General features: G+C 33.8%; 1 protein-coding gene across 2 annotated transcripts in view; it reads right to left on the reverse strand.

Moving 5' to 3' along the window:
- Positions 1 to 5,443: 5,443 nt before the first annotated feature.
- The window catches only part of LOC149776850 (MAP kinase-activated protein kinase 5-like), a 58,141-nt gene continuing 45,930 nt past the window's right edge, over positions 5,444 to 17,654 (reverse strand). For both annotated transcript variants that reach the window (XM_089941580.1, XM_089941579.1), the window contains one exon: positions 5,444 to 16,457. In XM_089941580.1, coding sequence (XP_089797706.1) covers positions 16,345 to 16,457 — 113 coding nt within the window. In that variant the 3' untranslated portion in view covers positions 5,444 to 16,344. The remainder of the gene's footprint in view (positions 16,458 to 17,654) is intronic.

A 17,654-nucleotide genomic window follows, 5' to 3' on the forward strand; every position in this document is an offset into this window, starting at 1 on the left:
CTTTCAGAGAATCATTAGCTAATTGGTTGGTAAGATCTGCGATGAAAGGTAAACTAGTATTAGGAGCCGGTAATTAATCAACCGATTATTATTATTATTATTATTGGATCGATTTATTATAGCCAAAGAGGCTATTGGAGGGGTAGAGCAGCGATTAGTAAACTCGCTGATGCAGCAAATGTTACACGTTCTGTTCCTGCAAATTTGCTAGCACGACAGGCATGTGGCACATTTATCTACCACCACCTAAACGAATTCAGTATGCAAATTTTGATGTCAGCACTCCTAGCGAAGTTCATCAAGCAAATATTTTATTTTTACCACACGATAATATTAAAATTGGTAGACGTCAACCACGTTCATACAAATACGCCTTGACTGTCGTAGACGTTGCAATTAGATATAAAGAAGCAGAACCAATATCAACTAAGAGAGCAGCTGAAATTGTCTCTGTTTTTGAACGAATTTATCAACAAGGACCCATGCGATGGACACAGTTACTACAGGTTGATCCTGGCAAGGAATTTCTTGGTGCAGTATCATCTCTGATGAAAAAAAACATTTAGACGAGGACATACTGCAATTCATCGTGATCAGGCAATGGTTGAACGATTTGATCGAACACTTGCTGAGCGGTTATTTGGATATCAATATGCAAAGGAAATATTTCAAAAATGTACGAGATTTCGCGAATGGGCTGCTCGATTGCCAAGTGTGATAGCTATTAATTATATCTACGGTAAATTGTCTTGGATTATCATTTGAATACTGCCACAACAGTACTGTGTTACAGCTCGTACCATGATTATTCTGTCGTTGTTTCAATCGCATCATAAATTCAGCATCGAGATCAAAGTCGCGCTTTTTTATTTTTTGTCACAGTGTTTATAACTATCTAATATTTTTCTTACTGTATCATCGTTAGTTTCCTGAATTTGATCATTATTTTCCGTGAAGTCTATGATAACCCTCCGCCACTGAGATATTCTTCTGACTCTAGACACTGCGAAATAAACTAACTTTGACCATTCGAGACGATCATCGACGATCCAAACATTTGTATCAGAGATGGTTAATCCTTGTGATGAATGAATCGTCACTACGTATCCTAGCGTCCATGTTCATAGTTAAAGCACTCTCAACAACACTGACAGGAACTAAAACAATATCATTTAATACAAGATTTTTGTTTCTCCTGGTAAATCAACGTCGATATTTTGGGGGCCCCGAGTGGCCGAGTGGTCTAAAGCGCTCACCGTTCCGGATCACTGCCACGAGTCCAATGCTCGGCTAGCGTGGGTACGTGAGGAAGCCTGCCAGTACCTTCTCGAGGGTCAGTGGTTCTTCCCTGGGTTTTCCAGGGTTCTTCCTCCACCAGTTATAGTGGCCGCCATGTATAGCTTATCTTGTGCTGAAAATGGCGTTAAACCCTATAACAACAACGACGTCGATATTTTGTCGCCGCGTCGCGTATCTGCTGGTCGATAACACAATGGTACGGGTAGATTTGAAAAATGTTTCTTTAAGTTGTTGTTGTTGTTGTGGGGTTTAACGCCATTTTTCAGCACGATAGGCTATACATGGGCGGCCAGTATTAATGGTGGAGGAAGAACCCGGAAAACCCGGAAAGAACCACCGACCCACGAGAAGCTACTGGCAAACTTTCTCACATGCCCACATTGGCTGAATCTTAGACTCGAACCGCCGCAGACAGAGGTGAGATGGCAGTGATCCGTAACGAAGAGCGCTTTAGACCACTCGGCCACTCGGGGCCCCGTTTCTTTAAGTAACATAAATAATTGTTGTTGAAGTGTATCACGAACTATCTTTCATTTGCCACTATCAAATCAGCTGGTCTCCATAAATTCCAAAAATTGTTAACAGGAATTTCTGAAATTATTTCACGCATTATTTCACACTTAATTATTTTTGGTTGTAGTCTGAATAATTTCTTAAACTCTCTTAATTCTGGATCAAGCGCTCTATGATCATCAGTTTTTTCTTCATAATAATCTTCAAAATTCCCTAGCCATTTATGAGGAGACAATACAACAAAAGGCGGTGGTTGACCATGATCTCAACACATTATTACAGCAGTATTTTGTGTCAATAATCAATCAAGAAATAGTTTTAACGTTTCTAATTAAACACTATATATTTCATCCCAAACAATAATCATTGGAATATATTACTCGCCATTTCATTCATGAGTTCATTTATCTCCCTTCCATCGAACAAAATTGTGATAAGTGCATGATTTAATATTTCTTTCTTTCGTTTCTCTTGCGAGGCTGTGTGTAGGTGTTAATACAAATATTTCTGAACAAATGTTTAAGAAAAATTTAATCACAAGAGTTGTTTTACCAGAACCCCATGAAAATTGAGATAAATTATCTTATGTCTAGCTATCGATGGCGCAGATTACAATTTTAATTATTGATTTTTTTTGGTAATAAATGTCCTTAATTTCAAAGTCGGCGGATTTAGAATCATTAAGTATATATTCTTGTTTTATTCTCCATTCAACCATGATGTATAAGTGCAGATATGTAGTTGTTTTAGTAATTCTGTATTTTTTTTATTGATATAAAATGAATCTGTAACAACTCTGACAGTACACTCAGAAACTCAATTTTCATCGATAATAAATTTATCAAAACATACGCGAGCATTGAACATCTTAAATGAGTAAACTGCGGTGACTCACCATCAATATAACTCACAATTGTACCGAACTTAGTTCCGTCTGTTAAGTTAACATTACTTCGACTTATAAAGGTATTTCTATTCGTTGTATCAGCAATTATAAAATCTAGTTCAACATCATCTATAATAAATCTTGTACAATGTCGTTTATGATCATATGATCCTCCTTGGGTGAAATTTACCGGTTATTTTTCTGCCAAGATCTTTTGCGATTTTATTCTCAAAATCAGTTGTCAGGTTTTCATCATCAGAAAATTTCTTTTGCTGTGGCAACTAAACTTCTTCCTGCAAACTATATGATATAATTGCTTCAATCAACGATATTAATATTTTTACATCAAGCATATACCGTAATATTACTGTTGGTGCTCACATTTTTTCTGAAAAATTATTGCCAAACCAGACATAACAAATTGGATGAAGATCTTTGGTAAACTTAAATGACTCGGTCCAAGCTAATCCAGTCAAATCAAAATCTGGCAATGGTCCGTTTATCAATACTCTGGTCATTTTGTGTGTTGAATGTCCAAATATTTTGAACATTCTCCCATTCCAAGAAAACTTCCGGGATAACATGCAACCATGTCAGTCGAAATAACATCCTTATAATCGTATCTGGTATTCCATAATCCACCGTGTCCATATTCGACACAACTGCATTGTATTTCTACAAGAAAATCCAACCGTGTTGGTTTCCACGAATTTTCCTTTTGAGCAAAATGAGCAGCAACTGACGGAATGGTACAACAATTACTCAGTAATTGTTCAGCATCGTCATGGGTATATTTCAAAGCAAGATTTTTCATTTCTTGATGGAGAGATTCTGTGCGATAAATATCTCTAATTAGTTTGTACAAACTGATCATAATTTCCATTATCTGAACTTTGAAACAGCCACACAGATACAGGATTGTTCTTATTTATTTCGTGATAAAATCAAATATATCTCCTTGATAAAATTTAATAATTCGATTTCGTGGAAATATTGTTGCTGCATTAGCCCAAGCATGCACATTAGGATCAATAATTTCAATCGAAGCTCCCTTCGATTTATACATTGATTCTTATAAATTCTCTCCGGTTATTGTTCTTACTTTTATTTTCTTTCCTATTTCAGCAACATTGTTTATTGCAGCTACTTTATCCGTGACTGATTAAGCCCATTAGTTTTCCTTTTTACATCTCTGATCTGTAAGTTCATTTCCACGTATCACGTTTGTAAAATGTTCTGTTACTTGTTCGGCTACACAATTTATTTTCAAAACTTTCATCGGTTTTAGATCATAAACACTGGGTTTATCATTTATCAGATATGTTATATAAATAACAGGATACGCTCTTTCGTAATACGGTTTTTCAATACCAGTCTAAATTCCTGGGAATTTTTACTTAATACAGCGAGTGTTTCATTATGAGGGACAGGGTCACATTTATCACTGATAATCCAAGTTATCGTCTACTTCCTTTATAAACTTTACTCTGAACAAATATCTTTGATTGTCGAAATAATTAATAATCGTTGCCGCTCATTGGTCGTTCATTGTAGCATCGACTTTGGTGTTATTTCGTATGATTTTGAATGTTGACCATACATAACTTGCGCCATCTATATGAAGTTCTTTTTTAGCATCACAAATTCTTTTAATCAGAGCTTCCATCAGATCAACCAGAGCTCATCTTCGTGGGTCAAGGGTACTTCTATCAATATCAAATCTATATTCAGATGGTTTAATCTTAATCGCTGTTAATTCTCTATATTATAATTAAGATAAATATATATTTAAATTGAAATAGTATATATATGTTGTTGTTGTGATTTGGATTTTTATCGTAGCTTTAACAATTTTTCAGTCATATCGCTATGACATCTGCAATATGGGAGTTTATAGTGATATCTAGCACTGGGGCATCATGTCCCACCCAGTCACATTATCCTGACACCCAGTCGACCAGTCCTAACATTAACCTCTTGATGCTGAGCACCAAACGAGGCAGCTGTTAGTACCAATTTTGTAAGTCTTGAACCCACGACCTCCCGCATCCGAGGCAGATGCTCTAACCACTAAGCCACAGGAGCGGTATATTGGCAGACATAATGTAATAATAGTGAGTTCTCTGCGAAAACTCGGGAGATAGTACGAGATCAAGAGGTAGGTGTGGAAATACCCCCAAAATCGGGAGGTTTTTCTCCAGGCTTGAACTGTCCGGGTTTGTGCAATTTCAGTCAGGGCTAGTGAGTTTATTTAAGTCACCAGCCCTGGGCCTGGGTCTAAAAAAATTCTTTGAGCGCTGTCCAGTACAGCACATAAACTATTCATACCAGACATGTATACATTATCAGATTTGTCAATACGCTAACTGTAGCCTGCATGTAAAATACAATGTAATTGAAACATAAGAAGGAAGCTTCTTAATGTTTAAATGAATTGCGTATGATTTCTGCTTTGCAGATTTATTTGTGGGTTTTTTGTCTGTGAAAAACTAATGCTTAAGTTACGACCGATGAAAACCGTTCTCAATGCCTTTTACACCGCCAAGGTAATGGATATTGTTTCACACACAAGTCGTTCCCCGTTCTAGTCTCTTCGCCCAGAATTCAGTATTATCTCTCAGCGTTTCAGTGTTGGATGTATATTTTCAAGATATCATACCTTTGGTGGTGGTGGTGGTGGTGTGTATGTGTATTGGGGGTAGGTAATGAATATGTCATTTACATATAATACGATTGAACCTCATCCTTCTTAAATGAATTTATTGCATTGTGGTAAAATTGTAATTTTTACATTGGGCACCATCACTTAATCCTTATCACATCTGTGCACAGCACACGATATATAAGTATTTATTTAAAAATTACATTGCATTTTTTTAATTCCAAAATATGAAATATGAGCACCTTCTTAATGTTGTACTTTTCTGCTGTCAGGTCTTTAACACATTGTAACACACAGATCAACAGATATAGTTATGAGCATATCTCGGAAGCAGATTCAACTTTTGAATGTGCAACCCAAATCTGGTCTCCTCCTGTCTGTCTCGCTTGTCATGTTTCTGTTTGTATTCGAGGACTGGCTTGTATTGCGTCACAGGACCATGTGATATGTTGTCTCATCAAAACTCCGAAATTTACGGAATCGTGGTATCTTCCATGCAATATAATCACTACCTGCCTACGATATTTTATTTATAAACATCACAGTCCAATTAAAATTTGTAGAGAATTACAAACATAAAAATATTTTGTTTCTGGTCTCCTTTAATGAAATCTAGTACCAGTATTAACAGTAAGTACATTTTTAATCCAATCATTTTCTGACAAAGATCCAACATGTTCAGGTTTTAAATAATTATCTCTATCATAAAATTTTGCTGCAATATCTGCTAATTTATCTTCAGTCTTTATTTCTCTAATACCTTCTAAACCCTCAGGTGTAGATTTACTTCTAACTTCAGTTAATTGCTCTCGTTTTTGTAGTTTCCATTTTTATTCTTGTTCTAGATATTTTTTGTTGTTCTAGTTCTGCTTGAGAAGTCTATGGTTGAGGAAGTTGAGAAAGTTGTCATGGTCGAGGAGATTGTGGTTGAGCTTCAGTTACAATTTGTAGTTGTTGAGGTTGTTATCTTTTTCTTACTTCTTTAAATTTTTGCAAAACAGGATCATCAGCTTTAAGAGAACTCTGATTAGTAAAAATAAGAAATACATCTCTAACCCAATCATCTTTTGTCCATGATTTTGCATGTTTCATTCATACATATTTACCTATATTTTTGTATTTTGCAATATCATAAATTTGTTCTGCTCTTGCAATAACTATTTATTTCACTCATATATACAATAAGATCAAAACCTGTCCTAGCTTACTTCTTACCTCCTTTTTAATTCAAAATATCAAACTGTACCAAGTGTCTCATGAAAGCGGTTTATCATCATATTCAGGTTTTAAATATCTTTCTCCATAACTATGACTCACAGCTGCAAATGCAGCTAATCTGCTGCTGTTTTCTTATTTCCTTAACAGCATCTTCAGTAAATTTATCAATCGATTCAACTTTTCCTTTCTTTGTTTTTAGTTTTGGTTCTTCACCAACAGTGCATTCAAGTTTTTCTTCAAGTTGAGGGGCAGGCTGTGCCTGAGCAGCAGCTATTGCAGTTGGAAGATCTCTTAAAATCTTATAAGTCTGTTTGGTTCTTCTTGCCATCTTTTCAGTTTGCTCAGCTGTTATGTTTGAACATTGGAAGAAGACCTTCAGTAGCTTCTGCAACTCTTTCAGTAACCTTTGTAACAGGTTTAAATAATTGTTCTGTACCTTCTGCATATTCAACTTGTGTTTCTTGACATTCTTGCAAAAAAATTTTGAGAGCAGCAAAAACAGGAAAATATCTTCTGATTGCTTCTAATCTTTCTCAAGCTAGTCTACTAGTATATGATTCCATTATTGATATAATAATGATTTAATTACAGCAGCAGAGAGGGTGTGACCACAAATGAGTGTCATTGTGGGTAAACAAAACATATACAAATTTTGAAAAACACGAACAACAATGATAAAATAACAAAAAATCTAACCCAATTAGAGAAACTCAGTTTTAGTTAGAGACTTCAGTCTGACATTATTGACCTTTTAATTTCATTTTTCGTAGAAAGCTATATTATTCAAAAATGGACCTTCTAGCAAGTGGTGTGTTCATCCTCTCTGCTGCTACTCCCGGTTATTCTTGTCATGCAACAGTGGAGAATGGAATGTGACAGTAAATGTTAACATACAGCATAACCGTACAAGGTCATGACCGAAGGGATGCATGCCATCAAAATGAGGAACTGAAGAATCTGCATGTGTATGTACATTGGCCATTGCTGCTAAATGAGTATGTACGTATTAAGATTTAATGGCACAGCAGCACAATGATGGCTATACAATGCTGATTAAAGGTGAAGTTCCAAAATGCAACAAAAAAAAGGATTGCACACAAAATTCTACTAAGACACACCCTTATAATTAACACAAACATGAAGTACCACAAAATAAACTATAAAGTGAGAAGAAAAAAGTAAATATAAAGAATTGCACACAAAAATCTATGAAGACACATCCTTCTAAATAAACAAAAACACGAAGTACCACAATATAGACAAGAAAAGGAAAAAAATGTAAATATAAAGATTATTAAAAATTAAACTAAGGAAGGCAACCCCTTTTCAAATTAAGAATAAACATTAAGTACTACAACAAAGTGTAAAAGGTAAAGATTTTAGAATCCAGTAAAATGTATATAAATTAAAAGATAAAGGTAAAGATGTCGGAATTCTATTCTGTAATTAATTCCTATAACAGTTAAGTCACCACTAAATGGAAACATATTTTTTCAAAGAGGAATTTTCACTTACATGAACTGGATCATCTAGAAGGTGCAGTTTACTTATTTTAGCAATTTTCAGAATACAGTGCATGACTGTATTGTTCCTTCTACAGGGAAGTAATGTTTTACCACATTGTGTCCAAATAGTGGTAATGTTGGGATGCTGAAATACTGTGGCCAACCAGTGGCAATGGAGGGATGCTGAAACTATTTAGCCAACTTGTAGTAATGGAGGGATGCTGAAACACTGTGGCCAACCAGTGGCAATGGAGGGATGCTGACACAATTTAAACAACTGGTGGTAATGGAGGGATGCTGAAACACTGTGGCCAAAACTAATGGCAATGGAAAGATGCTGAAACAACTCAGATGACTAGTAGACCTTCAAACAACTCAGACCTTTCTTTTTGAGCCAATAAAACCAAAAGTCATGGCCGTTATCATAAGTGTGGGTAAACAAGGGGAATAACTCTAAAAATAAAAAATATAGATCTCTAGGAGAAACAAACCTCAATTCGTTGCATAATTCAAACACAATGTACACATTCTCTCTTTTTATCTATCAACACACAATGCATTAGTCTCAACTAGAAAGATATCTAGATGGGTTTTTCCTACAGTCAAAATAGGATGATCAATGAATGTGCCAAAGAGGTGCAGTAATATTGCAAAATAACTACCACATGGGATGATATTCAATTAAGTTTTAATAAAATTATATTTTTTGCATAATACATATATCATTTCCAAAAAGAATGGAAATTAAAAATTTAAACAGAGCTAAAATGTGTGAACTATTGAAAATGTAAACAATTTCAATTCAGCCATTTAAGCAAATGTTTTCTGCTATTTGAAAAGTATGGACCCACAACAAGGAAGAAATACTCAGTGTCTGAAGTGAATAAAATCCTGCAAAAGCATTCTTTTTAAATGTCCTAAGAAAATCTGAGTAGCTCTGGACTCCTTAGAATATAATAATATGACCAAGAATCTGCTAATAATTCACATTTTACATTTGTTTTTATTTCTCTGACTATATTTATAGCCCATCTTTACTCACTTACAAGCTGAGACCAAATGCAAATCTCATAGACAATGATTTTCTTTTTATAATGCACCGACAGATCCATGCAATTTGTTAGAAGTAATCAGCATTAGAAACTGTATAGACCCTGCTCTGCTGGTTCATTAATTAACAACATATCAGTCTCTTTAGTTTACATTTGGATTTTTTTATACTTATAAACAGGTATAGATGGTATGTTAACTGTATCAAAATAGCACTCATTAATAAAATGGAAAATGTCATGGAAAATCTACCATCTCCATTAAAAGCAAAATAGAATTACCCATGCAGTAATATAGTTATTACTGTTATTAAAATGATCTTCAAATACAGGAACTTACAAGAGTGCTCATTGTAAATGAAATATTTGAAATTCTTTTTGAATAATTTCTCATTTTTGCCAGCCTTGTTTTCTACTTGTAATGTGATGATAAATGCTAATTTTATTCAATACAACAGCATTAAAAACATGTGTGAACTGAATTTAAAGTACATTTGGGATACCTTTAATTTCATCTCTTCCCAGTGAGTTACCTACCCTTAAAGCTAGCATGAAGCTACTGCCACCACAAGATGAACTCTGAAACTAATATAAATATTTTTGTTTCTTGTTTTGGAAAAAACTGTTTCAAAAGTAATAAATAAAATAGAAAATTTAATATTTACACTAGCAGATCTAGTGCAGCCAAATTCAGTGCTAAAACAATAGAAAAGACTTTTCAAATCAAGATGTATCCCATTATTGTGTCTGCTGTCTTTGGAGTAGTTTCATGTCATATATGTAATTAAATGTGTGCAAAACACACCAATATAAGCCAAATTTATTAATTTAAATACCTTAGTAATAATGACACTTAAAAAAAACTACCATTAAAGCTCTCCATTTTAATGCATTATAAAAATAAAAGAAAAGTTTTAAATGACTACAAAACATCATAATCCAATAAACATATTTATCTCATGTGCAAAATGGAAATAAAGTTTTCTTTTACTGTGCAACTTTGAATGCATATTACAGGATTGAGAATTTAATATTCCTGATATTCTTTACAATAGATAGCAAAGATAAAGATACAACTACATTTGTACCCCATCTTAAATAAAATTCAAGTCCTGGTAATTTCATGATGTTCATGGAACAAGTTCTTAGCCTTCTATTTTCTCATGATAGTTGTGATCTTAGTGTGAAACAGTCTTTCTTGGCAGAAAAAACCCAACAATCCAGAAGAAGCTGTTGATGGATGGGATGCATTCATGAAAACCAGGGATTGAGCTGAGAGAGATCTACAATCTTTGCCCTTATAGAGAACCATTGTCTAACAAACATCATCTAACACATACACAAACACGCACACTTAACTATACCTTGCTGTGTATAACATGCACTGCATTGTCCCCAATTCTTTTTTTTAAGGACAGGATGCACGTTTAGCAGAAGAACAAAAAAATAATTGTATCTCATGAGGCATTAAAGCTGTGAAATATTAAATGTCATGCTGTAACTAAACTGTTTACTATTAAAGAAATAATGCTTACAAACCTAGACAGTATTGTTGTTTAATTGCTAAAGTTAATAAACTCATATCATTCCACACCACCGTTTAAGTGACTTGAAAGGAAATACATGTACATACAACTGGTAATTAGTTGTACTACTCTATCACAATTACATCAGAGCTGTGCAATGAAATGCACTGCAGCAGAAACAAATATGATTAATGTATAATATCTGAACACAGTTAATCTAATACATTTTTTCTTCATGCAATAATTTCTTTATTCATGGTTGAATTGAAATATAATATTTGGAATTCAAACAATGCTAATTTCTCTTCAGAGGCACATTTTGGGGACATATTTTGTGTAACAGTTTGTCTTTTCGATAACATTTATGCATATATTTCAAATAATTTAATAAGAAATTAATGTATAACATTGACTAGTATGTTTTCTTTCTTTAAAAAATAAACTTTGTTCTTAGTTTTAACTTCTCATCTTAAATCAAAGTATTTGAAACATCTTTGTCTAAACTGTGATAAATAAGAGCAATGGTTAAAACTTGATGTCCTAAACATTGCTCTGACTAGATAATTTCACCACTTACTTACTTTCTTTCGAAAATATTCTTGGCTCTGCATTTCATTTCTCATCATCACCTATATTATTTTATACTTTTTGTTACAATACTGTGATCACTGTTTAATTAACTCAGCATGGTCCGTTTCAAGGCAATTGGCACTGGCTAAATCTTTGATGTGCCAAAAATAACTCAAATGTATTGTCTTGGTAAATGCTAGCTTGGATGCTGCCATATATTTCAAAGGTATCAAGAAAGTCCAAATGAGTATTAGTACAGCTCCTTCAGAATGAATATGGATAAAGTGTGTGTGTGTGAATTGGATTTTTAACATGATATTGCTACGATGTCCGCAGTGTGGCAGTTTATAGTGATGTCTAGCACTGGGGCATCATGCCGCAGACATGTAGCATGATGTCCCACCCAGTCACATTATTCTGACACCAGACCAACCAGTCCTAACACTAACTTCTTAATGGTGATCACTTCTAGCTAAGCATTTGTTAGTACCAAGATTTTAGTCTTTGGTATGACTTGCCCTGGGTTTGAACCCACAACCTCCTGCTTCTTAAGTGGATGCTCTAACCGCTAGGCCACCAGAGTGGTCTCAAGTGTCAACATGAGCAGTGCAAGAAACCTGTACATTGTCAAAGACAAGCCTACTCTTACTGCCTATTCAGAAGTACATGGTTCCGAAGTACATGGTTGCTGTTGTGGTTGTTGCAAGGTTTAATACCATTTTTCAGCACAAGATAAGCAATACATGGTGGCCAGTATAAATGTTGGAGAAAGAACCCGGGAAAATCTTAAAAAAATTATTGGTCTTAACTTGGTGCCACTTACAGACAGTTAAAACAGTCAAGCACTGATTTATAGTTAGCACTCAAACAATGTGTATCACATGATAATCAGTGAAACCTATCAAGATTTTTACCTCATTCTGGGTCAACAACTTGGGTGTGCATTATATACATCAAAATACAGTACATACCAATTGGGTTGTGCATTATATACATCAAAACACAATACCTACTAATTAGGTGTGCATTATATACATCAAAATACAGTACTGCCAATTTGGTGTGCATTATACACATCAAATTACAGTACATACCAATTGGGGTGTGCATTATACACATCAAATTACAGTACATACCAATTAGGGTGTGCATTATACACATCAAATTACAGTACATACCAACTGGGGTGTGCATTATACACATCAAATTACAGTATATACCAATTTGGTGTGCATTATACACATCAAATTACAGTACATACCAATTGGTGTGTGCATTATACACATCAAATTACAGTACATACCATGTGGGGTGTGCATTATACACATCAAATTACAGTACATACCAATTTTATACACATCAAATTACAGTACAAACCAATCGGGGTGTGCATTATACACATCAAATTACAGTACATACCAATTTGGTGTGCGTTATACACTTCAAATTACAGTACATACCAACTGGGGAGTGTATCATACACATCAAAATACAGTACATGCCAATTTGGTGGGCATTATAAACATCAAATTAAAGTACATACCAATTTGGTGTGCATTATACACATCAAATTACAGTACATACCAATTTGGTGTGCATTATGCACATCAAATTACAGTACATACCAATTGGGGTGTGCATTATACACATCAAATTACAGTACATACCAATTGGTGTTTGCATTATACACATCAAATTACAGTACATACCATGTGGGGTGTGCATTATACACATTAAATTACTGTACATACCAATTGTGGTGTGCATTATACACATCAAATTACAGTACATACCAATTGGGGTGTGCATTATACACATCAAAATACAGTATATACCAATTGGGGTGTGCATTATACACATCAAATTACAGTACATGCCAATTGGGGTGTGCATTATACACATCAAATTACAGTACATACCAATTTGGTGTGCATTATACACATCAAATTACAGTACATACCAACTGGTGTGTGCATTATACACATACAATTATAGTACATACCAACTGGGGTGTGCATTATACACATTAAAATACAGTACATACCAGTTTATTTCTTTGCTGACTACCATAATGGCTTTATATTTTGGGACACAAAAGTAAATAATTTTCTGTGTCCTATGATGTACATGCATGTGGAAACAAAATACATCCTCAGTGTCCCAACACTTACTGAACTGTTAAAAACAACTATGATTGCTTTTGTTTTTATTTTGCATGTGCATATTTTCTGATTTCTCCAACATGAAATTAAAAAAAGGTAAATTAAGACTTCACAATTCATGGGCCAGATTGAGTTTACCCAGAAGACCAGGCTGTGCTATAATGTACAGTACTTACACAGTGCAAATCATGCATAAAAACCACTTTAACCCTTGTTTATTCCCAAAATATTAGATGCACATTTTCCTTTATTCATTTTTTCAACCAAATCACATTCTTCCAGATAACATTTCAGGTAGTCATAATAGCTGTTTCATTCAGTCTATTGCAATAATGCATAAACAAAGAATAATCAAGTCAAAATGGAGAGGCAGAGTTAGAGCAACCCGCAAATGCTCAATTCTCATTATCATCCAACCAAGTTATTCACAAATCTGAATTAGGCAAAAACAATTATAAAAAAAAAGAAAATTAAATAAATTTCTTGACTTCTGAAACAAATTTATACTATTTCTATGTAATAATCGTACATGCAAACCCCAAGACAGTTATATGCAGTGTTGTAACTATCTCACCACAGATCCCACAGCAAACCTTTTGTACCAGTAACCACCACCCCTTTACTGTCACTTTTAATTTTTTTTCCATGTCTGGGCCCACAGCACAGCTGTACCTGCTACCACGATAGTTATGCAACTGGTGACACAGGTAATTTCTGTTAATGTAAGTTTGCCTAAATAAATGCATTTAGAACTTACCGCTATTGTGATGTCGTCTCTGACTTCTGGCTTATATGTGGGTCATGCACTTTTAAGATTTTATGCCTATTCAATTTGGGGGGATTGGCTTATAAGCGAATGGGTTTATATGCAAGTAAATATAGTATGTCCATTTCTCCTTTTTAACTGTTGAGTACTTAAACCATCTCTGATATTCTTGAAAAACTCCCAACATATGAAATTTTATAACTGTACTATTTGCTAATGCCTGAGTTAACATGTTCATAAGATACCCATAATAACACTACAAATTTATTTGTCATGGCCTCTGACCTTGAACTTGATATCATAAGATACCCATAATAACAGTACACATTTATTTGTCATGGACTCTGACCTTGAACTTGATATCATGAATAGAAAATAACAGAACTTGTCTCAATGTCAGGATATAATCACATGCTAAATTTAGTTAAATGTTTACATAACATTTTGTGGGATAAAAATTAAGTGATTTAATTTAAGGTATTCTTCTGATATATACATAAACTGGGTCAAATGAAACCGGTCCATTCATACTTGTTTGTGTTACCATGCTCACAAGCCAGCACGTCTAAAAATCTAAGTCAAGACCTTTGACCTTAAAATCAATGTCCGACTATTATCAACTTGTTATTTGGAATGTAATTAAATACAAAGCCTAGTCAAAATCTATATGTATATGTACCAGTCATTGTATTCATAAGTTCAATGCAGTATGAAAATGCAACGACCTTCAACTGCACCCCAAGGTCAATTAGGTTTGGTTTTGAAACTCCTTCACAAATTTCATTTTAAACCAATCAAATACTACAAGTCTTTCAGCAAAAAATGTCCCAACTTGTCAGTACCACTATCCAGCCAGGAGAAGAAGCATCATTTTCATTTAGTGATCAATCAGGCACTATAAAAAGTCTTTTGGCAACAAAAACATGTAGCAATGAAAAAAAATTCTTCCTACAAACTCTGAAACAGAATTTTAACAATGAAATGAAAATGGAATGTGGAATAATTTTCTTATTTTTTGGTATTAGCAGCACTATTAACACTTTATCGGCCATATCATGAGAAAAATGGGTGCTATCTGCCTTTCCCAAGGACACACCAAGGGCACACCAATCTAGACTGGCCTAGGTGGGCATTACACCTGTAATCCTTGGTTATGAGTGCAATGCTCTACTGCCTAAGCTATCACAGCTTCCCAGAATGCGAAAAAATGAATGCAAAAGAAATTCAAAAGGAATGCTGATGAAATGATAATTGCATGTTGGAGAAAACATCAAAAACACAAAATGCAGAACAAGAATAATAAACAAAAATGGAATAAAATATGAATGTATTTCATAAATTGATATAAAAATCATTGATTTCAACCATCCATGGTTCAATGTTCTTTCACATGAAAATCCAGGAATAAATTCCTTACAATGACAGACAATATTTCATCCCTTACAAGCCATGACGTTATTTTTGTCATGAGAGGCAACTGCTATTGATGTGATGACATCATCACCAGTGCTTGATTCTGTACAATAATCATTTGAATAAAATGAAATAAATAAAATTTGCTGACAAATACCATACAACTATATTCTTATCATTATTCCAGTAGTGGTTATATTTTATTATAAATTCCAAGCTGCCTTTCGCATTTGATGCATCTGTTATTAAATAAATAGACAATTTTTATAATACAAGGTATGAAAGCTTAAGTTCTAGCCACTAAATTCTTTTGAAAAATGGAAAACCTCACTTTGGTAAATGTATTTGCATTTCATTCCATATGAATGAATTCAAAATAAAACAATGAATAAAAGCAAAACAAGAAGAGTCTGAATGCGTGCAGCTTTTATACCAAAAACAAAAAAATGGGAAGGTGATAGATAAAATTCAGATGTGAATGTAATGCAAATGAAATACAAATTTGGCTAAATTATCCATTTCACAATCTGTATGTAGTATGTTGAGCTACAAACAGTAAAACTACCTTCAACCAGTGAATAATGTGATTAAACCTTTTGACCCCTTTATACAGGTGGCATGTATAAGAAGATGGCTAGTATAAAGAGGTTTAATTAGCAGGGCATTACTGAGACCAACATATCTTACCAGCTATATGAAATACAATCTCATTATGCATTATGTGTTGTTATTTTAGAACACAATTAATTGGTTAACACTAATACAAAAGTAACTCTCACGATACACCATTTTCCTCTGTGTGGTCGCTTCCCCTTGTCAATGTCTGAACCAACTCACTGACTAGATGTGCTAGTTGAAATTTATCCACCTTGCTGTTGAACCGCTTACCTAAAATAATGAAAGTCATTAATGTATGACCAGTCGGTTCATTCTGAAGGCAGATTGATTTCAATGAAAACAACTGAAAATGACCATTTTTTTAAAACCAACCAGTAATAGGCAAATGATATGAAGGAAAATTTTGTTACAAAGAAATACTTTTAAATTATGTGATTAATTTAGACTGTGAATTTTAATCAAAGATTTTTCTTCAAAATGTATAACAAAGCAGATAAAGATAGAAAGACCACTCCGACCTGTCATTAAAATTACTATTTCACACCTACAGTCATCTTTGTGCAAAGAACTACACCACAATAACAACAACAATAATAATAATAATAATAACAATATTATTATTATTGTTATTATTATTGTTATTATTATTATTATCATTATTATTATTATTATTATTTCAGACTTTTGTGTCCATTTACAAAAATGTCCAAACTGGGAATCTCCAACAAAACCCCTCAATAATGTCATAAACATGCTTTCTATACTGCTGTGTTCTCCTTCACCCAAATCAGTTGAAAGAAAACAAAGGAGTAAAATCAAGTCTGTACAGGACAATGAAAAACGTAATTCCTGATAAAAACTAATTTGGTAGAAGGGTTCTAATAATCTTGCTCCATCTTCAAGAATGTGACATGGATAGTCTAGGTAGTGATCAAAGGGAGATAGCTCTTAAATCCTAGCTTTCTAAGAGATGCAACTCCCAAAAAAGATTTAATTTAATTTTCAAAACAATTCTCTAAACAAACTAAATAGTTGCAAGACGCTTCATATTTATCGGAAAAGACACATTGTTTTGTCCAATACTGAACTGTTCTGACTTTGCAGCATATTAAGATTAAGTGCTTTCTTAGGTCTATATAATTTGCATTCATGGAGAAAAAGAAAGAATGTTTGAAAAATGAGTAAGTCAGGAAAGGATTATATCACCGTCATTTCAATAAGTTTTGTGGAATATCAACTTTTATGGATTTCTTGGTTGCTTTACATAAAAGACTTGTACAATAATTTTGGCAAAAAACCCCAAAAAATTCATAACTGCCCAAAATAAACAAATACACAGTTCTCTTAAAACTAGTCAGTAAATTGGGTTGTAACCAAACTAATTAAATCTTCTTGTAACCAAACTAATTAAATCTTGTTGTAACCAAACTAATTGAATCTTGCTGCAACCAAACTAATTAAATCTTG

The sequence above is a fragment of the Sinohyriopsis cumingii genome, chromosome 18, assembly GCF_028554795.1.
Source record: "Sinohyriopsis cumingii isolate HCF-2022 chromosome 18, ASM2855479v2, whole genome shotgun sequence".
Classification (NCBI taxonomy): Eukaryota; Metazoa; Mollusca; class Bivalvia; order Unionida; family Unionidae; genus Sinohyriopsis; species Sinohyriopsis cumingii.